This window comes from Hippopotamus amphibius, chromosome 4 (assembly GCF_030028045.1).
Source record: "Hippopotamus amphibius kiboko isolate mHipAmp2 chromosome 4, mHipAmp2.hap2, whole genome shotgun sequence".
Taxonomy (NCBI): Eukaryota; Metazoa; Chordata; class Mammalia; order Artiodactyla; family Hippopotamidae; genus Hippopotamus; species Hippopotamus amphibius.
Window position 1 is genome coordinate 87,692,386 of NC_080189.1, and position 21,727 is coordinate 87,714,112.

General features: G+C 39.6%; 1 protein-coding gene across 3 annotated transcripts in view; it reads right to left on the bottom strand.

Annotated features, from left to right (window-relative positions):
- Positions 1-15,460, bottom strand: part of LHFPL3 (LHFPL tetraspan subfamily member 3) — a 535,920-nt gene extending 520,460 nt beyond the window's left edge. For all 3 annotated transcript variants that reach the window (XM_057731813.1, XM_057731814.1, XM_057731815.1), the window contains exon 1: positions 15,022-15,460. In XM_057731813.1, the coding sequence (XP_057587796.1) occupies positions 15,022-15,460 (439 nt within the window). The remainder of the gene's footprint in view (positions 1-15,021) is intronic.
- Between the last annotated feature and the right edge of the window lie 6,267 nt (positions 15,461-21,727).

Genomic DNA, 21,727 nt, shown 5'->3' on the forward strand with positions numbered 1-21,727 from the left:
AGAGAAATCTACATTGCATGTATATGTCACTGGAAGGAGAGACCTTCACTTCTTGGCTGCTAATACATAGTTCATCTTAGAAAAAATATGATGCTAATGCACCAGGGGAGCTTCATGAGTTTCGAGCGGTGGGTTCAGAACTTAAAACTGGTTTACATGCATCAATCCACACTTCTCCAATCACATCCCCCTTTTAGCAATGGCATAAATTGACTGGGCACTCTGAAGTTTAGTTCTATGTGGCTATAGAACTAAGTGATGTCAACTAAATATTATCCATAAGATTTACATTTTGGGCAACACAGCAGATCAGATGTCTCCCCCCAAAATATCCCAAATAGAATACCTAAAAAATGCTGGATAAAATTTCAAAATATTTTTTTAATGCACATGGCTTAGCAATAGCAAAATAAAAGAAATCCTCAGAGGTAAGAAAAATTTCAGAGAAGTTACTGAACACTAAAGCTGACAATGACCTTGGTGGCATCAACTGACCTTTAGTGGTTGAGGGTTTTTTCTCATCTTTCTCATATCATGATACACATAGAAAATGATATTATTATAATAGCAATTGCTAGAATAAATGAGAGCTATTTGGGAGCATTTATATTTAACTTTGCAAAAACATTCATTATACTTACTTCACACAAGAAAAATAAAATATAAAGTATTGAATATATATCCAATATTAAATACACTGAACTTATACAAACCTGCCATTAGAATATTTGTAAATATTTTTTAAATGACTTGAACTTTCTTTCATGAATGTATATATTTTTTCATTTTATGTCATACTTGAGATGGTTGCCTGCAATTCCTAATAAAAACTTTTAAAGATGATCTCTTCAAAAGTCTCACTATACATAAGCTGGTTTTTTTTCTGTGAGTTTGTAGTAACTAAAAATCAATGATGAGCTTGGTAACCAATTAAGAAGTTAGAAAAAGAACAAAAGAATAAGCCCAAAGAAAACAGAAGAAATGAAATAAAAAATAAAAGCAAAACAATGCTATAGAACAAAGTAATGTAATGGAGAAGAACAACAAAGTTGGTTCTTTTAAAAAGACTAATAAATCTGACAGATTTTTGGCAAAACTGACCTAAAGAAAACAGAGAAGACACCAATAAACAACTCAAACGATTTTAAGAGTATCGTATGAACAACTTTATGCTACTAAATTTGATAAGGTAGATGAAATGGAAAAATTCTTAGAAAAATGTATCTTTAAAAACTGACTGAAGAGGAAAAACCTGAATGATTCTATAACAATTAAAAAAATGTAATCAGTAGTTTAAAATCTTCCTCAAAGAAATACCAGGCTCAGACACGTTTACAAGGTAATTCTATTAAATATTCAAGGAACAGATAATTCCAATGGTTCACAAATCCTTTCAAAGAAAAGAAACAGTCTTCTCAACTACTTTTATGAATCTTACAAAATTCTGATACCTAAACTAGATAATGACAGTATGACACAATGCAAAAAAACAAAAACCTTACTCATGAAAATACTTTTAAAAATAATAAATAAAATACTACAGACTGCTAAGTCTCATGATGTATGTGAAAGTTGGCTTTGTTTTAAAAAATACATTATTTCAACATAGGAAAATCCAGTTTTGTAATTCATCTCATCAATATATACTAGTCAGAAAAGTCATTTGATTACCTCAATAGATGCAGAAAATTCATTCATTAAATTTCAACATATATTCATAATCTAAAAACTTCTTATCAATGTAGGAATACAAGACAGCTTCCTTAACTTAAATAGTATTTGCAAAAATAAAAAAACCACAGTATATGTCATACTAAATAGTGAAATATTAAAAACATTTCCTTTAAAAATAGAAAGACAAAAATTAAACAACATGTTATCAGGGAAGATGTACTTTAGTGATACAACTATAAGGAATGTAGAGTAATAACACAAAACTCAGAGAAGTGGCTCTAGGTGGTTATAATCAGAAAAGTGGATAGCAGATACACAAATGGTCATTATTGTTTTTAAACTCTATACACAAACACACACAAGCACACACACACAATATAAAATATATTGTTCATAACATGTTACAGATGAACTGAAACAATGATTCATTCTGCAAATGTTAAATAAATCCAAAATGATGGCTAGTCCAAATAATATTATAACTATAATAGAAATTTAAATTGCCTTATCTTCTATTGCACAAGTTCAAGCTTGCCTTCATATAAGTCATATTTCTACACTAAACTTAGGTCATAGTTTAACCCATTTTAGAATAAATTTCACATGAACGGTTCACATCCCCATGAGACTTAGAGAATTTTATGTGAGACTCATTCTATTTCCTGAGTAAATGTATCATAATTAAAACTTTAGTGTTTAGGGACCACCTCCCACATCATTACGCTGGTTTTTTAGAAACTTTTTGTAAAAAAATCAATTCTTTAACAGTACACAAAGGAAAGGAACAGCCTTCATCAAATGAACTCACATTGATTGCAGAATTCTTCCCCTTTGTTCTATGCACATTAAATTCAGCCCCCAAACTCTAAGAGGCCCCACAGCAATGCTAGAGTGTTGTATTGAACCGCAGTATCCAGACAGTTCCAGATTTTCTGCTTGGTCTGTCCAGGCACAGACAATTTAGTGGGCACTGGGGCCAGAGCGGAGCATTGGAGCCAATGATGGGGAATTCTGAGGACGATTAAAAAGAATGCTTTCTGAGTATGAGATGGAAAAAAAAAGGCTTGATATTGAGCAGGGAAGTGTGCTTTTTGAAAGTTTTCCTCTAAAGAACTTTCTGTACTTCTGGTTCCCAAAGAGACCAAATAGAAACCAGACAGTGGAATTCAGGTTTTGTGTGTTCTCTGAGTGGCTTCCAGTGGAGAAAGGTATGTGTGACTATAGCAGGCACTCATGCCTTCTCTTTCTTGTTATTTCTGTGTTTAAGGAAATGGGGACTAGAATATGTAGGTAGGCGCTGGGAACGAAATTAGGTGCCCAGTTTTTCATTCTGATCATGTGAACTATTACTTGCTTATGACTGGGGTCTATGTTCTAAGTTACTATAAACTTTATTTTTAAATTCTGAAAAGTCCCTAAAGTTTCCCAAAAAATAGTATTTCCAAGTGTACTTTTTTTTTTTCAATTTTCAAAACATGTTCAGGCTGCTGCAGATGTAACCAAGCAGAACCCTATGGAACCTTCCCAGGACAGACCCCTCCCCCATATCTTCTGCTGTAGCTCCTCTCTGAAGTACCTAGACAATAGTATCTGATGCACATTTCCTGAGTTGTTTTACAGATGCTAAAACCACCACCAAATGGAAGACATTAACTACTTGTTGATCAGGAGCACGTAGCCCCCCCCCCTCCCCCAGCCCTACTGGTGCCTAAGGAGTGGTAAAGTTAACCTGCGACATGGCCCTGTTACCTCACCATCAGCCAATCAGAGAATTGTGCACTAGTGGATCGCACACACACCCCTCCCTCACTTTGCCTTTAAAAATGCTTTCCTGAAACCCATCAGAGAGTTCAGGTGTTTTGAGCATTAGCTGTCCTGAACTCCTTGCTGGGCTCCCTGCAATTAACACTGCACTTTCCTTCACCATAACCTGGTGTCAGCAGATTGGCTTTATTTCCAGTGGGCGAGTGGACCCAAGTTCGTTCAGTAGCACAGAGACGCAAGCTGCAACCAAGCATAATGTGTAGTTCATGACCACTGAGATCAAACAGCTATTTAGAATCCTACAGTTCTGTATGCTCAACTTCTTTTGAATTCTACAGTAACCTACTATTAGCAGGTCTCCAGTGACCAGCTAATTCTCCAGGGTTGTCCAAGTTATTCCAAAGTGTCCATCTCCAAGCTGAGAAACCATAGCCAAAATGTTCAGATGGGAGAAAGACCATCCCAGTGAGTCCTCTAAAAAAAAAGTAGGCCAGTGGAAAGTCAAAACAACTTCTTAACAAGTCAGATAAGTTATAGAGAGTAATTTCAAAGAATTTATATCAAGGCAAGGGACTGCAAAAAAGTCCAGGAGGAGTTGGCTTTTTCCTCGTAGGTAGATGAATGTTCCCTTCTACTGCTTGGATTCTGGATGAATGTCTTTTCTTATTCTTTTCCAACCTTCATATTTTATCCTCCACCCTCCATCCTCTAAAATGCTATCTTATAGATAAGTGTCAGGGGGAAAATGACTCTGGACCTGACCCTATAAAATGGAAAGGTCTGAGAAGCCCCAGATGACAGGGCTGGAGCTCCCTCTAGAGCCCATCCTGCAGTGCATGGAGGGGTCTTCAGTAAAGTGAACTGGGGCTGGAAAGATCCTGGCCCCTTTCCCCAACCCAGCTCATCTTGTTGGAGAGCTCTTTCCAGCTGACTGAGAGGTCTGCAAGAGCAGAGCTGCTCACCATGCCCTGCAGGATGCAGTTGGGAGGCTGCCCAGCAATGCTCACCAGCATCTCTTCACCAGCATCTCTAGAAGCAAATGGTCTGATCAAGAATGCTTATTTAATAAGTTTTCTTGTCAAGCTCAACTCCAAATATTCACCACAAAAGGGATCTTGATACTACATAGAACAGAGAATGTTCATTTGTTCATTATTCAATCCAGTGGTTTGGGTCACAGTCATAGATGTAGTCATAACAAATGGATACTCTCATTTTACAATAAGCTGATAACTTTAAACCTGAAACTATTAATAAACAATGTTGAGCTTTTTTAAAATCTTCTTTAGAAAAGCCAAAGAAATACAAGGAATTACCATGTTAATGAAAAACAGAGCAACACAATCTTCATTTGAGCATAAATCTGAGAATCTTAAATCACTACTTTCTTTGCTTAGGAAGAAAAATAAAGATTCACAGGTGTCATATTGAGAAACCTAATTTTCAATATATTACAGTTACATGTAAAATAGCGCAAAATAAAATGCTACTTCTGATTTGTTCCTGTTACATGATGTTATTAGAGATAGAGAATATTCAATTTTTTTTATAACTGTGAGGAGGGTAATATCTGATAATATTTCTCTGTCATTTAGGGGGGACCTTAACAAGAATGCCTAAGTGCTTAGGTCTTGACATAATCAAAAGATTGCCTGGGCCACACTGCCTTCAAAACATGGCTTCTTCTTTCAGGTTAGTTCAGTTGAACTTATTAAACAGTTCAACATGATCTCCAAAATATAATCTTGTTATTTTTGAGTCACTACTGTAGACAAATAAAATGGAAGAGCTAGACCCTGACAACACAAAATTAAACTCTTAACTGAATCTGGTGTTTTCTTAGTAATGTACAAAATTCATTCTAAGAATCACAACGGCATTTATATAACACTGCAGTTTCTAAAAGGCTTTCACAGCCATTATCTTTCTTGATCCCAAGGTAGGTCTGGCATATACACGTTGTGAAATGAAACTGTCCTTCTTTAAGTTGTGTATTGTGAGTCCAGTTTTTCTGTCTACTAAGTTTTCTGAATACTAACCACTCCTCCAGCCCTGCTCTCGCTAGTAGCAGTAATAACAGCAGCAGCAGCAGCAATCACAGCTAACATTTATTGAGTGCTTATTGTGTGTTAGGTTCAATTTAAAGTTTTACATGCATTAATTCAATAATCCTACAAACACAGGTGTTTTTATTCAGTCTCATATTGAGGAAATCTAACTCTAGATATCTGTCTATAACTGCTCCTTTAATTTCACCCTGTCTTTGATGGTTTTCCTAATATTTGCTTTATTGGTAAAGGCACGGCAACACTTGGTTAACAGATGATATGCTTTTAATGTCCATAACCTACAATCTCTTTTTATGTATCCAAAATACAATTATGTAAACTTTAGAAAAATAACATCATGAAAATAGTTAGATGACTTGCCCAAAGTCATCCAGCCAATAAGCAGCCAAGTCAAGATGTAAGTCTACACCCAGTTCCCTAATGCCTCCAAAAGCCGCCCAAGTCTATTTTTACCCTTTCTGGAACCGTGTCTGTGACCTGGTGATCCTGACTGCCATCGCCACCTTCACCATCACCATCAATAAGCAAATCTATTAAGAATGTTTCTACACTTGATGCACGGCAGAAATGGATGGCACAGAGGCAGTAATGCCAACATTCCTACAGGAATTCACACTCTAAGGATAATAGCAAGGAGATCAGAGCTATAACCAAGGGGACATTGTGGGTAAAGAACCACCCAGGCTCTAGATTACAAAAATGAAAAAGATAGGATGAGGAGTACCTCATCACACCCAACCATGCTTGAAGAGGGAATCCTGATAAACATATAGATATTTTCCCTGTAAATACCAGATCCTTCCCTTCATGTTGACACAAAATGTTGCAAATGCATACTGAAGACTTAAACTAAGCAAATGCACATTTAAGTTAGAAGGCAAAAGAAATTGATAGAAAAGTCATTGCACTGGGAATCAGATGTGTTAGTTTCAACTCTATCAAGGTGTAATTTTGGCAAGACAATTTCTCTCAGCCTCAGAGGCAAAATTTTCTCTCAGACAGGGGGAGAGTCTGATTTTGGCTCAAACCATTTACTGGCTCTATGACCTTGAACAATTTTTTAAGCCTCAATTTCTTCATATGCAAAATGGATATGATAATTCTAACCTTGTAGGTTTGTTGTGAAGGTTAAATATACAAACTAAATATACTAAGGTTTTTGCAAATCGTAGTTGCTTAATAGTATTTACCATTATTATTTCTTTATCAAGAAAATGAGGAGACTGCTAAATAATTTTCAATATCCCTCCAACTTCTAAAAGCCTATAAGTCTATATTCACTTGGCACTGGGTTAATCATACTTGTTTAAATGTTTGCTTAGATCATTGCTTTATGACCCATGTCATTTTTATAGCATGAACGGCCAATCAAATCACATCTAGAAAAAATAATTCTTATTTTCAATCAACCCACAATCTAATTGGGGTACATTAGCATTAAGTTATTAATGGAAGAAAAATGCCTCCAATTGTTTAGATTAAGTATACTTCACCTAATATACCCTGTAATGCAAAATTACCTATGAATTGGTGCAAAACTTTCACAATTTTCCAAACAAGAGATGATTATTTTTCTAAATTTATACTACATCATCTTTTCTCTGGAACAGTATCTTTCACACATTTTGACTACAGCCCATAGTAAGCAATATATTGCAATCTAGTCCACATACATATATGTAAATGTGTATTTAGGAAATAAAGGTTTATTTTAGGAAATAAAGGTTTCACAAAACCCTTACTACGTGCATTGCATTCACATATTCTATTCTTTTTTAATCCAAGCTTTAACACTGATCATTATCTACTAAATAATTATCATGACCCATCAAAGGGCCACCAACCATGGTTTGTAAAACGCTACAGTACAGCAATTTTTCTCTACGAAGGTTTTTTTTAAAATGCCAACTAGTCAGTATTTACATCTTGTCCAGTCAGCTGGTTAAAACATGGACATTCAGTTAAATAATATGTAGCATTACACAGATCACAATATTGCTGGTTATTAATCATCTGAAATTTAGATAAATTCAATTAATTTAGCTTATAACTATATATGTTCTTAAAATGTTCTGCAAATATATTTACCCTAAATGCTCACTATAAGTTCCCTTTTCCCACTAAAGACATTACAGAAATCAATTTAGCTTCACAATCTGTAACTAGATTTTCAAAGAGAAACCAGAGGAATGCTATTTAACAAATTTTGCAATGACCTTTTCTTTCTTAGGTGGACTTATTTCAATCCTCCATGTTTGCATCTGCCATACAAGAAGTTCTATCATCTCTTTCTTTGTACAGCTTGATCTCAGAATCTATTGCAACTTCCTATGGGGGAAGGGGATGGAGCCATAATTTTTCTTTCTTGATAACTGGTATTTGCATACAACTTTGCACTGTAATGCATATTCCAGCTCTCTGCTTGTCCTGTGTCAATACATTTTTAAGCCATTGATGATATCAAATTCAACAGGCTTTTGATGTTATCAAGTTTCACAGGCTTTTCAACCTTTAATTTTTTCATGTCTTGTCTATTCATACTTCATTTATTTTTGCTGTCACTCTTCTATGTTCCTGTCATCCTTCACATCTGGATCTATTTGCCTGTATTTCAAATACTGAGCCTCCTGTCAATGATGATACACATTTCCCACTCTGATTTTTACAGCCTCACTCTTGATCTTCACTGAAACCAAAAAAAGGCCATGCAGAGCACCCTGCCCCAGGAGTTTCCAGACAAAGTAAATGGGCCTATGATACATTCTGTACTAAAGCCAAAGCTGAGTTCCTTTCAAACTCCTGTCTGCCATCATTTTCTAATGTGAAACTTTTCTGATTAGTTAAGTTCTGCATGTCTGCCTTTGAGCTAAGGCCTCTTTTCTGATCTACAACTGATTATCGTTCATTGCACAACCCTTCACTACTCTTCCACTAGCCCTTTCATTGATAAGTCATAATCTCAAAATTTCATGCAATTATACTAACTGCACACGGCCTATCATTTAGGATCTTTCCTCCTATAGAGGACACATAGACAGTCCCTACACAGCTGCAGACCTGGTTTCATTAGGAAAGATAGAATCCAGGCACGAGAGACCCATTCTGACAATTCCATGTGGGCGACTCTATTTCAAAAAGGTTTGCTTTCTTCTTTCATGCTACTCAATAGTAATTAGGTATGGTTCATGTCTCTATTGATCAAAAAATTATTTATCTTCCTCTTGCAAGCTACTTGTTCTTCCATTTTATTTTAATAAAAGCAATGAGAAATGTGCCCAAGATTACAGTTAGGACAATCTAACTATGGACGGTGCTGTGACCCTGTGCAATACAAGCGTCATAGGATCGTAATCATAATTTGAGAGCTGCATGATGTTAATTATATAAACATTTAGGATGCTGGGGGAGGTTGGTTTTGTTTATTTCTTTCCTCAAAATGCCCTAATGACTCTTCATAACTACTTTATGTTTAAATCATCAAATAACTTATCTACTATTTGCTATGTGAACCAGCCTCTAAGCTTTCTGTCATCATTAATATCTTCTTGTTATTATTAAGAATAAAGGTCAGCTCCTTGGTCTTTTCTCATATCAAATAAAAACTCCAGTTGACTCACTATAAGGAAAAATCACATTAATTAAAGTTGGTGCTGATCCCCAAAGTTCAAATATATTATGGAAATTACACTTTAAAACTCTTCCAGTTATCATGCTATGAAGCTCCCAATTAGAATTCTCCTAGAGCGTTCGCTTCATGCCAGTGTGATCTGAAGTTCTCTCTACCCCTCTCCCCAAAGTTTACCTCCTCATACCACACAGAAGGGCACTGAGCCACAGGCTGCAACTATAGCTATATGTTCTGCTGGATTTGGGTTTTGTTTTTTTGTTTTGTTTTCATTTAAAATTTTGCTCACTTTGAAAGATTTCTAAGGTATGTACATAAAATGTAATATACTGGCCTGGCTACCTGGATTCTCCTTCCTGCATGATATCATCACTCCAAACAGAAGCACCAATCACTAAATAATCATTTTCATGTTAAGCATCTGATACCATATTCTAGTTATGTGTGTGTGTATATATATATATATATACATATATATTTATTATTTATAAAAGCGTATAAGCACCTTGTTAACATTTTTACAATGGAAAAAAACTGTTAAATGTGGAGCCTCACACCAAGAAAAAGAAACTACCTAATAATATACCATATGGGTTATATGGGATCTGTTATTTTTCACAAATGATCACTTAAAATCTCACTGTTATAAAAATCATTTGATATTCACATTAATATAGTTTCAAACATCTCTTCATTGTCGTAGTCCTTGTCATACTATGTAAAAGCAAAAAAAGAAAAGCAAAACAGTTTGAAATTCTTACTTCAAATCATTTTCTTGTAAGTTTGGCTTGGTAAATCAAAAATTCTTATAAGTGAAATGTGTTGTTAGAAAATGAAACTGCCTTCCCTGGGAGTACACATTCTTCTCTACATCTGGGAAGTATTTGAAATGCTCTGGCAGAGGAAAAACCCCTTTCCAGGGCCATTGCATAACTCTGAACTCAGGATGGATTAGCAGCTCCAACAGGCAAGACCTCACTTTCTCACATGCTCAGCACCAGTCAAATGGTGAGAACTGGTGATGGTCCTGAACTTGAGTAAATCCTGACCTTGTCCTCTCTTCAGAGCTCCCCCGCCAGAGCTCTGTACATGCTGGGCCACCCATCTGAGCAGGCCTGCACGTCCATGAAGAGCACATCTTCGCTGATGCCCAGAAAGAAGAAAGGAAAGCCTGGAAGACGTATCCTCTTCTCCTGTCCGTACTGCTGCAATAGGCGTGTAAGGAAATCCAACCTGGAACAGGAGTCCTCACTCTTATGAAAGAGAGCCTGACCTTTGATTCTTACATAAAATCTCCATTTTGAATAATGTGGTGTGTTTTTTTTTCATGAGAAACTAAAAGGTAAAGGAAAATTCGCTGAATCCTAAGATATAATTAATTATATCCCATCGTTGTAATAAAGATCATTACCTATGCATCAGAAAAACCTTCCATTTGGGAATAAGCTTATCATGAATTAGGCTGTCAAGTCACAACCACTGCCATCAAAGAATTTTGGAAGAATTCCTTTAGTGCAATTACTGCTGATGCCACAAACCAATGAGAAAGATGAGCATCATGGTTTTCAAAGTATATGGTATTCACTTCTCAGCATGGCACGTGGGACATTTTAAATCCCTTCCTTCTCTTTTCATTCTTCACACCATCAATCACTCATTTTTTATTCATTAGCTCAACAAAAATGAATACCTATTATGTGCCAGACATATACATATTACTGTGTGCCAAGATACAGCAGTAATAATAACATAAGAACAGTAACCCTACCTAACATGCCTATACTACTTGCCTACTATGTGCCCTGGCTTATTTAATCCTTGCACTCATCTCCTGAGGTAAGTACAATTATATACTCCCTTGGCAGATGAGCAACTGAAGTACAGAGAGATTAATTCCCCAAGTCATACAGTCTATGAATGCCAGAGCCAGGGTTCAAACCCACATTTTTTTACTTCAGTGTCCATGATCTTGACCTCTATGCTGTATGAAAAACGGACCTGGATTTACAGAACTTTCAATGTACTGAAAAAGACAGACATTAAACAAATAAGTACACAAATACACTTGTAATCTCAAATGCTGATAAGATATATAAGAAAAGAGCAAGGTGCCCTGAGATGGGATGGTATAACATTGTCAAGGCTCTTCCTGCATGTTAAGAAATGCAACAATTACCTCTAGTGATTCTCATCTCACCTAAATGACAAGGTATAAAATTTAAGAAAGCAAGCTGATTAAAAAGAGCTGGGAAAGACTAAGGCTGGTAGGCCAGGTAAGGTAATCAAGTAATTCAGCCCTTAACCCTTGCCATAGAGCCTCGCCATCTTGGTGGCCCTTCCTGTGGTACACTCAGAATGACTAGAGATAGGGATCTGGTGAATACAACACCCTCCTCCTACCTTATCCCTCCCAAATACAGAAATCTAACCTGGATCAGGTGCCCCTTCTTCACAGATGAAACCAAGTATCTCATCTGCTGTCTTCCACCAAAAATGTCTGTGGTGGATGTCTAAAAACCTTAAATTCTGCCTTAATGCTTTAGCTTATTCAAAAAAAGAAAAGATTTCATTGGCCTGTAATGGGTAAAACCTACGTTTCTGAAAACAATTTAAGATATGGCTTATATCTTAGACTTGGAAACAGACTGAAATACTGATTTGAAAACAAATGCATGAAAGCAAAGAATCAAGCTTCCAGAGAGACAAAATCCCCTTTCCATCATGATTTAAAAAAAGAAAAAGAAAAAAAAGATCTGGACTTTATTGCTCTGCTTGACAATTACAGATCTACCTCCTTCTCATTAGTAGAGAAATCATACAGAAAGAAGAAACATCCCACTTTTCTTCTCAAGAAGTTATTTTCTCTGTGGATTTGGGAAATGTTGTATCTCATTGTTATTATTTACTTTATACATTTTTACACATTATTTTTATGTCTTCAGTCTTTGTTAGGCACTGTCCCTAAGCATAGGATTACATCTGGAAGAAGTGTGACATATTAGCTCCTAATTCTGTGGTTTCACTCCACTGAGGTTAATAATGATTCAGAGGGGAGAATGAGAAGGAGAGGGCAGGTGTTCATAACAGCACCATTAATTATGTGTGCTTCGCACATCTAGGCAGAAAGCAACATTATTTTCAGGTCCAATAAACTAAGTACTTTTTCTAGTTCATTGTTCAGAATCATAAAAGAATAATTCTTGATGTATTGCCACAAGAAAGTCTCCTGCTTCATCATCTTAGTGTATCATTTCATATGGGATTTTATATTCTACCTGGCTCTGATTTATGAGGTTACTACATTAAAATGCTTAGATAACTAAATACACAACTTAATCATTTGATTTCCAATGAAGGTTAAACAGACTCTAATAAGCAAACTGCGCATTAAGTATCATCTTTAACAGTTAGCAAATTACACTTGAGAGGCCTAGGTACAGTTAAATTATGAGAAGGCTTCTTAACATTAAAGAGGAATAGTCTAAAGGTTAGAAACTAAACTTTGACAGTAACATAATACATCAGGTTAAATTTATTGTTGGTGTCATGAGACTTTTTAAAAACCTGAAAAGCACATTAAATGAGACTTTCTTCAGAAACACCTTCTTTATCCCATTCTTTAAAAAAATCTGTGAATACAACTAACTCTTAATATAATTGACTTCAATTCATAATCAATTCTTCTTTAATATACTTCATTAACAAATAAAATTAATGTCCTGTGGTTTACCTAGAAATAAAATACCAAATAAATGCAAATAAAGGTTTTTAAAAGTATGCCAGGAATTTAAGGATCTGAACTTCTCTGAAAATGAAGTAAATATCCTTATATCTTCATCAATACAAAGGCTACCATCATATTTTACATTGACATATGGGAAACAGGATAGTATGTTGACATCAGATTTCTGAAAACATGACATCATATTTCACTACTGCAGAATAAATGATTGTTGTGTGCTCTATTCCAGGAAGAGGAAAGAAAAAAACATCGTAATAGTTGCAGTTTGCATTCACTTCAAAATGGTAATTCTTTCCCAAAGATAGTTTTCTTTCTCTCTTTCCTTTTTAAAATAACAACTTTGGTTTAGAGCACAAAATCTCATAAAAACAAAAAAGCTGGAACATGTTGAGAAATCACCTACAAATTACTTTCAGACCTCTGAAAAACAATTTAATTTGAATCACCAGTCTAAATAGGTCATTTAACTTGGAAAAATTAAAATTAGCTGTGCAGGGTCAATTCTTTTTCTAAAGCATCTGCATCCTCAATGTCCTGCGGTCTTCAAAGTCAAACCAGAGCTAAGTGTCAAGAACAACAATAATATATGCATTTATTCCATATCTCAAAGTTAGTCTGCTCTTGAAATGGCCATAAAAGACAACATGGGGGAGGGTGCTTCAAGAAGCTGGGGGTGGAAGGACAAAAGAAAAAGCAGAAAACTTGTATTTCAGAAGAATAGTATATGGGCGGGGGAGGGTCTCTACTGGTGTACATTTCTTACCTTTCACTTGAACATGTTCACAGTATACGGCAAATCAAAATCAGCTGAGGCACAATTAATACAAAGCAAATACTTCCAAACAAGTTTATTCTTCCGCAAACTTCTCCTATAGTAAACTAGCAGTATAAGATCCTTTACCTTAATGCGCTGGTCGGGCACCCTCCAGGACTTAATCATCCTATAACATTCTGGTAAACTCAGGAATCAAAACCCTACTCCCCAGAAAACCTTCCCAGGCATAGGAAAAACTACAAAATTTTGAAGTTAACACCTTTAAAGAAAGAGAAAATAAAATAAACCAAAATACAAATGAGAATGTGGCTGCCTGAGACATCCTATATCCCTCCACAACCAGACCATCCACAAAACCAAAAGGAACCCCCGGCAACGTTGAAACAGGAGGGTGTCAAGTGTCAGAGGATGGAGTCTGCCTTCAGAAGGCAGGGTATCCAAGGTGGCTAGCAGAAAGAGAATCAGCATCACGGGAGGTAGGGAAAGGAGTCAGTTTTGTTTCAGGACTCTCCAAAGCTACCAGGAAATGCACCCCCATCCTTTCTGGCTTAAAAGTAACTTTAAGGCTCAGAAAAAGTACTCTCATATTCTCCAGCTAGCAACAATCTATCATACACCAAGAGTGATCAGAGATACCAATGAAGCAAGCTTTCCTCTCTGCCCATCTTCCTAAAGCCACTTCCCCAAAACTGAGATCTCGAGAAAACTCGATTTCCTCAAGATTTCTCTCTGTTTAAAGATGGAATGGAAGGACCTTAGGCAAACTGAAGACAGGACACGGGAATTGCTAAGGAACATTCTAAGCTACACTTTTTCTTAAGAGGGTAAAACCCAAAACAGAATTCGGACTTATTCACCTCCAGATGGATGATAAAATGTTTATAACTTCCCGGGACAGAAACAACTTCACTCCAGCCCCCACCCCCAACCACCCTCATGAAGCAAAGACGCAAACAGTCTGACAGAGGAAGAGAGCGGGCTGACCCTCCTTCCACTACAACCACTCCAAATCCTCTTTTCGCCTCGCCGTCAGCCCCTAATGCTTAGTCCCTCAGCTTGCGCCCTAAGCCGCCCGCTTCTTCTCCGCATCTCTAGCTGGTAGAGGATTCGGCCCAGCAACCGCCCTGCCTCCGGCGCGCCCCTCTGGGTGGTGTCCCCCGCACTTGGGAGGTTCTCGAAAGCCCCGGGACGAGGCACTGGTGCCGAGGCTGGGGAACCCCGGGGGTTCCGGCCTCCCAGGGCTCCCGCCTGAGAGGATTAAGTTGCTCGGCCCCTAGCGGCGCGCACGGCCCCCGTCCCTCCCACTCCCGCCCCTCCCGGGCTCCGGCGCTCCGGGTCCCCCTCGCCTCGGCGGAGGCGAGCGCGCACTCACCGGAGGTGAGCTGCATCCAGGCACAGATCTTGTACACCGTAGCCGTGTTGCAGAAGAAGAAGAGGGTAAAGCAAATGATGCAGGCGATGATGAGCATCATGGAGAGGCCGATGAAGAAGGAGGCGGCTTTGAAGGCGCCCGAGGGCAGCGTGGAGAAGTCCGTGAAGCTGCCCCTGCAGGTCAGCTCCCGGGAGAAGCCGTTGCCGATGCAGTAGTGGAAGAGCCCGAAATAGCCGGCTTGCGGGGTGTCCACGCCGTCGCCGATCCAGTAGGGCTGGATGAAGCACACCACGTTGACGATGGCAAAGCAGATGGTGAAGATGGCCCACAGCACGCCGATGGCCCGCGAGTTCCGCACATAGTTGGTGTGGTACAGCTTGGCAGCCTCCTGAGCCGGGAGCATCGCGGCGGCGGCGGCAGCGGCGGCGGCTCCGGGCATTCTCCCCCTCCTCCTCCTCCTCCTCCTCCTCCTCCTCCTCCTCCTCGTCCTCCGCCTCCCTCCGCCTCGCCGCGCTCAGGAGACACACTCACCGAGCCGCGTGCGCCGCAACTCCCCTGCCTCCGCCTCAGCCCAGCAGCGCCAGTTTCAGAGTCTGCATCCTCGCTCCCGGAAGGAGGGCGGGGGAGCGCCGAGCACCCCTCCGGCTCGCCTGGCACAGCCTCTCGGCCCCCCTCCCTCCTTCCTGGCCCCGGGCTCCAGCCCTCCTCACCGCCCTCCGCCCCTCTTCCCGCCGCCGCGGCTGCAGCTGCTGCAGCTGAAGGCGGCAAATCCCGCGCGGGGCGTCGTGGCGCGCGGGCGCCCCCCACCCGGTTCCCGCCTTCCGCCGCTCTCCACGCAGGGAGCCCCGCGGCGCGCAGGACCTCGGCGACCCCCGGGACTCCCCTTACGTGGCGGGCGTGGGCCGGGGAAGCCAGCCTAGAGTTGGGGAGCGGGAACCTCAGGAGGGGACGGGAGCAGCCACAGGGAGCCTAGAGGCGATCCCAGGATCCCGGTTGGCGTTCGGAGCCGGGCTCCGGAGGCTCATTCTGGGAGCGTTTCAGACACCGCACGGCAACGTGCTTCAACGTCTGCATCTTTGCAGACGCTCGAGGGGCAGAGAAGCAGGTGAAGGCGAGAGACGCCAAAGGAAAAGAGATGTGCTGCCCCAGGAGACTCCCTGGTGACAGCCACAGAAGGCTGTCCCTGGCTAAGTCCTCGGTGGCCTCGGGTGGACGAGGTGGAGACAGAAGTTGGGCAGGAAATTGGCAGACAATAACGTAAAAGACACGCCTCAAGGGTGGTCTCATACCAGCTCAGCTGAGCTTATTTTCTTTTCGCGACCCTCTCCTCTGCGCCCCCCCCCCCCCCCCCCCCCCCGCAGCCAGATGAACTGTAGCCTACTGATGCCCTATGCTTTCCTTTAAGTCAGGTCATTTTCCCCACAAATCCTGCCAAAGATGGGGTCTGTGAGGCATAGAAGTGATTGTGTCACCGAAATGTATAGTTTTTCTGAAAACGTTGGGTATTTTGGCCAGTGTTCTATTTCTTATACAAATACTCATTGGCAGCTACTCTCTGCCCAGGCACTGGGATGGGTGCTAGGGATACAACAGCGACAGCAGATGGTTGTTTTCGTTCCTTGTCCAGGTATTTCCCCCACCCCCACAACTAACCAGAAAGTTGTTTTCAGAATAATTTCCTCTGAATTATCCAGATATACCCCCTTACATTTTCATATTGTTATACACCTGCACTTTGTGCTGTTTCCTTAGCTTAATGGTTTTCCCTTTCCAGTCTTTCTATTGCTCTTTAACAGTCCCTGCCTTTACAACTCCTTTTCTTTATTTCCATTTGTTACTTGTTTGGTTCCTTCTGACTCTGATATAAAATGTGTAACCCTTACTCAAAGCAGTGAAACCAGAATGTTTAATAGCAGCATCAGGTTTTGGTAACAAGCCATTCTGAACCATATGACCACTCAATTCTCTGAGCAGAAAGGAGAGAATTCTGTTAGAATTTGACCCTTAAATCTACACTTAATCACACACCTTATTATAATGCAAAAAAAAAAAAAAAAAAAAAGTAAGCTCCTTGACATTGTCTTGCATTGTGCACAATCTGCCCAGCTTCTTACTAGAACAGTGAGAGACATGAGATACCAGGTGGAATATGAAGTTAGCAGGAAGAGGTAAGAACACTCAGAATGGTTTGGTTCGGAGACCTGGCTGCTGGGGAGGAAGAAGGGAAAGCTCCAAAAGGTATTTGGCTATATAAGTGGCTATTATATGGAAGAGGGGTCATACCCTAAGTGATGAAGACCAACCATGCCCCTCATCTAATAACCTGAAGATTTGAGGTTGTACAGGGAGAGGGGGAAGATAGCGGAAATAGAGGTGTGTGGCATAGAAGCTAATGAAGGGTTGAAACTGGGAAAGAATTTAAAAGGGTGAGTGTTGGACACTTACATTCAGTTTTTCCTATAGGCATGGAGTTCAAAGTCCATGAGGCAGGACTTTGGAAGGCAAGAGGACAGAATTAAACAGTAGCACGAGACATGAAAGTTTAGGTGATGACTAAGACTTCTTACAAGTATGGCTGTAGACTCTCCGAAGGTCTTTTAAAAATCAGAGGGATTGAGGGGTGGGTAGGGAAGGTGACCTAAATATGAGCCAGCCCAATATAACACTTGCAAGTCTCTAAAAATATAATTCGTGACGATGCATCATCAGTGCATTGGTGGTAATGGAGGGTCAGAACTTCTGTTAGGTTTCATTTGTTTTAACTCCCCTGAAATTGCTGTTAAATCAGAAAATCAGAGGAGATTTAACATGGAAGGAGGGAAAGGAAAGGTGAAGGTAATCGGATTTATGGGGCCATCTGGCAGGCCATGTGTCCCTGGGGCAGAGATAGCTTTACAGCAAGAACTGACAGTAATTTCTAGTGACTCTTCCAAGCCCTCAAATCTCCCCAAACCTGTTTGTATAAAGTGGTCTTTCTTTAAAATCAATGCCTAAAAGAGATCTTACTGTTCCCCTGGGGTGGACGAGATGGAAGGTTGCTGAGAGGGGAAAGGCTGAGAATCAAAAAGCCTGGTTCAGATCTCAGTGCTTAAATTGCCTTTACAGGACCAAGAAAAGACTGGCAAGTGACTCAGATTCAAATGTTGTGATTCAAAGAGCTTTTCTATTTGAGTCCTGCCCAAGGAGAGCCTTATTCTAGTTTTGGAATTGCCTCTGGGTTCGTGCTCAGAATCACTATGCCAAAGGGCACACTCAAGGTGTCCCCTCTTATCAACAGCAACTAGGAACAGACCAATGTTGGTGTATTGCTGACCTAAAGTGATTCCCTACCCCCTGAGAATCTGAATTGTTGCTCCTTGAGGTGAGGGTTCAATCAAGGATGTACTGAACCCTTCCAATGGCCTTTCTCCCCACTTTTATCCTTCCCTGCACTCTAGAAGCTTTCCAGGATGAAGCAGGATCTCCCAAGACTCTTGGAATTAGGGATGAGCTGGAATACCTGTAAACTCTTCAGTTGCCATCAATGGATGCAGATTGTCCTTGGACATCTTCCCAAATCCCCCCATTTCCCATCTCCAATGTTGCCCTTGGCAACCAGAAACCCCAGAGATAAGACTGTCTCTATCCTTAATCTAAAGCTTTAGTCTGGGGACTTCCCTGGCAGTCCAATGGTTAAGACTCCACACTTCCACTTCAGGGGCATGGGTTCCACCCCTGGGTGGGGAACTAAGATCTCACATGCCGTTCTAGTGGCAAAAAAAAAAAAAAAAAGACCTATAGTCTGGTACCATGTGGCTGTTAGGAGTTCAGACAGCTAAGCATCTGGGTAACTAGTTATATTCATTAAATGTGATGTGACCAGGAAAGCTGTTTTGGGGAAGAGGAAATAATAAAACTAGCCTGGTTCATGCTAAGAAGTTACTATTGATAGAAAAGTATTTTGAAACTATAACATGATTCATATGTGCTAAATAGCTAGTAGAAGTCAGTGTCATTGACAGCCTCAAATTAGAAACACTGAACACTCAAATCTCAAACTTCACTGTTAAAAATGTTTTTCTCTTACTGCCACAAAGGGTCAGTAGTGAGACCCAGTTTTCCTCAAATTGTTTTAATGTTAGGAATATAAAAGAGAAAATAACAGAATAGTCAGACTGTGTAACACTACTAAAAAGATTCCTGGTGAGTTAAATGACTAAAAGTTTTGATCCCAAACTAATCTGTGATGGATTGGGAGAGTGTGAAAGCTTTGGAGGGCAAGGGACTTGGGATCCAGACCCAGCGCCATCTTCAACTAATCGTAAGAGACCAAGGCTCTTGGGGCTCCTTTTCTCATCTCTAGAACTATGGTGAGGAAGAGGGGACGTCAGAGGAATTCTAAGGTCTCTTTCTGCAGGAAAATTCTATTCTGTTGTACAAAGACTATTCCAGGATGACTTTGCAAAAAAAGATAAAAATGCAGTTCTTGGAAAAAAAAATGAGGTGAGACCTAACAAGAGATATCAGAATCTGAAGATGCAAACATTTTATTTAAAATTGAATATCTTTTCTGAAATCCAATTGTTACAATTTTTTAGGCAATGGGTACTTAGTATTTTCAGATGAGTCATTGCTGTGACCTTGGAAACTGGAGAAAAAGATGATTTCTAAAATCTGTTACTTAATCAATAACTAGGGAAATTACCAAGGCCAATATCTGAACCCACTCCAGAATATAAAGATTCTAAAATTGAAGCTCCTTTCACTCACCAAGAGTATCCCCCTGCCTCTCCCCTATCTTTTTTCCTTTTTTTAAATTTTTTTTTTGGGGGGGGCTTTCCAGAAGTCATGAAACATCTCTTAACCAGTCACTAGGTTAATAGTGGCAATCGGACGGATGGAGTGTTTCAATGTCCCATACAAATCAAGATCAAATGATCACACGCCTCCAATTTCTTTGCACCTTGGTGTGTATCACTTTGCAATGAGATGTGGATCTCCACATACAGAGGGAAATGGAAAATAGAAATATCAGTCATTATCTTTCTTAACCTTTTTCTTCCAGTTTGATTTGGATTCTGTGTAAAAATTATCCATTTTATAAGTACTTTTCACTTTTCCAGAACTCGGCTAAAACCATAAGTTTGTTTACTTATAAGGCTGAACATCTCCAACAGCCTATGTTAGAAGAGCTCTCTCTCTGTTAACCGTTTTAAGCTCTTGATGATTTCAGAACAATTCTGTCTGAAGGTAAGTAGTAACCTGTATGGAGTAAAATACTATGGAAACTTGACCATCACTTGAGGGGTGATTTTTTTAAACCTGGAGAGATATTATATTAAAATTTTAAGTTCAGCTTGTAGGTTCTGTTCTCTTTCAATTTAGTACTGATCAGTCTTCCTGATCTTTAAAAAAAAAAAGAATTCTATCTGATATTCATTCCAAACCTTCTTCATGGAGTTTCCCATTCAAGATGCACCTTGATTGAAAATCAACATTTTCATTTGGAACATCTACACTTGTATTTTTAGTGTTGGGCTCATATTTGAAACCACTACTTGAATTCTCTGCTAAAGGCATCTTTATCCACAAAGCTTGTCTCTCCTACCTGAGTCTCTCAGATCTCAGGTTTGGCCTTCGTGAGAATCTCCCCCAAGCCACATACTGTATATTTTAAGTTTTATAGTCCCAAACACCCTTCTAAATGTGAACAAGACTCACCCACATGCTTTCTTTTACTGCTATAGTGACAAAAATATTAATCTTGATAATTCAGCGCCTTTATTGAAGGGGCACATTTTCATGCCGGCATTAGTCAGCTTTTGCTAGAGAAGCAACCCAAACTTTCAGCTGCTTATAACCACAAGCATTTTCTTTTAGCCCACATCACACAATCATTGTTGGTTGACCAACAAAGGTCCAAGCAGTAGACCTGACTGCAGGTCTGCTTGTATTCTCATTCTGAGGTTCAAGTTGAAGGAGCAGCTCCTATCTGGGGCATGTTTTTGGCATAAGGTCAGAAGTGTAAGAGGCTGAGGCAAATTTATAAAACTGTATCTAAAAACTTCTGCTCAAATATAGCATGCAGCATGTCACCTCATATTTCACTGGCCAAAGCGTATCATAAGAAAATGCCAGAAGTCAATATGGGAATATGTAATCCTCTTACAGGAAACAAATGAGTGAAAAATTAAGAACTTCAGTCAAATACATCACATCCATCGTCTGATAAAGCTTTAATACCAACTTACTTTTCAAACAGTTCTGGTTCCTGGAAAGACTATATGCATACATGATTTTTGTTTTAAGGCTGTAGACTTTCATTTTGAATAAATACTTCATCCCACTCACTTTTTTCTTTTCTTTCTTTCTTTCTTTTTTTTTTTTTTTTTTTTTTTTGTGGTCATGCTACACAGCTTGCAGGGTCTTAGTTCCCTGACCGGAGATTGAACCTGGCCCACGGCATTGAAAGTGCCAAGTCCTAACCCCTGGATCACCAAGGAATTCCCCCACTCAGTCTTCTATTGAAGAATCTGCCCTTACTTGCTTTTTTGTGAAAAAATTTATAAACTGAAAAAGTTCCAAGGGCTTCCCTGGTGGCGCGGTGGTTAAGAATCCACCTGCCAATTCAAGGGACATGGTTCAAGCCCTGGTCCGGGAAGATCCCACATGCTGCAGAGCAAACTAAGCCCGTGTGCCACAGCTATTGAGCCCACGCACAGCAACT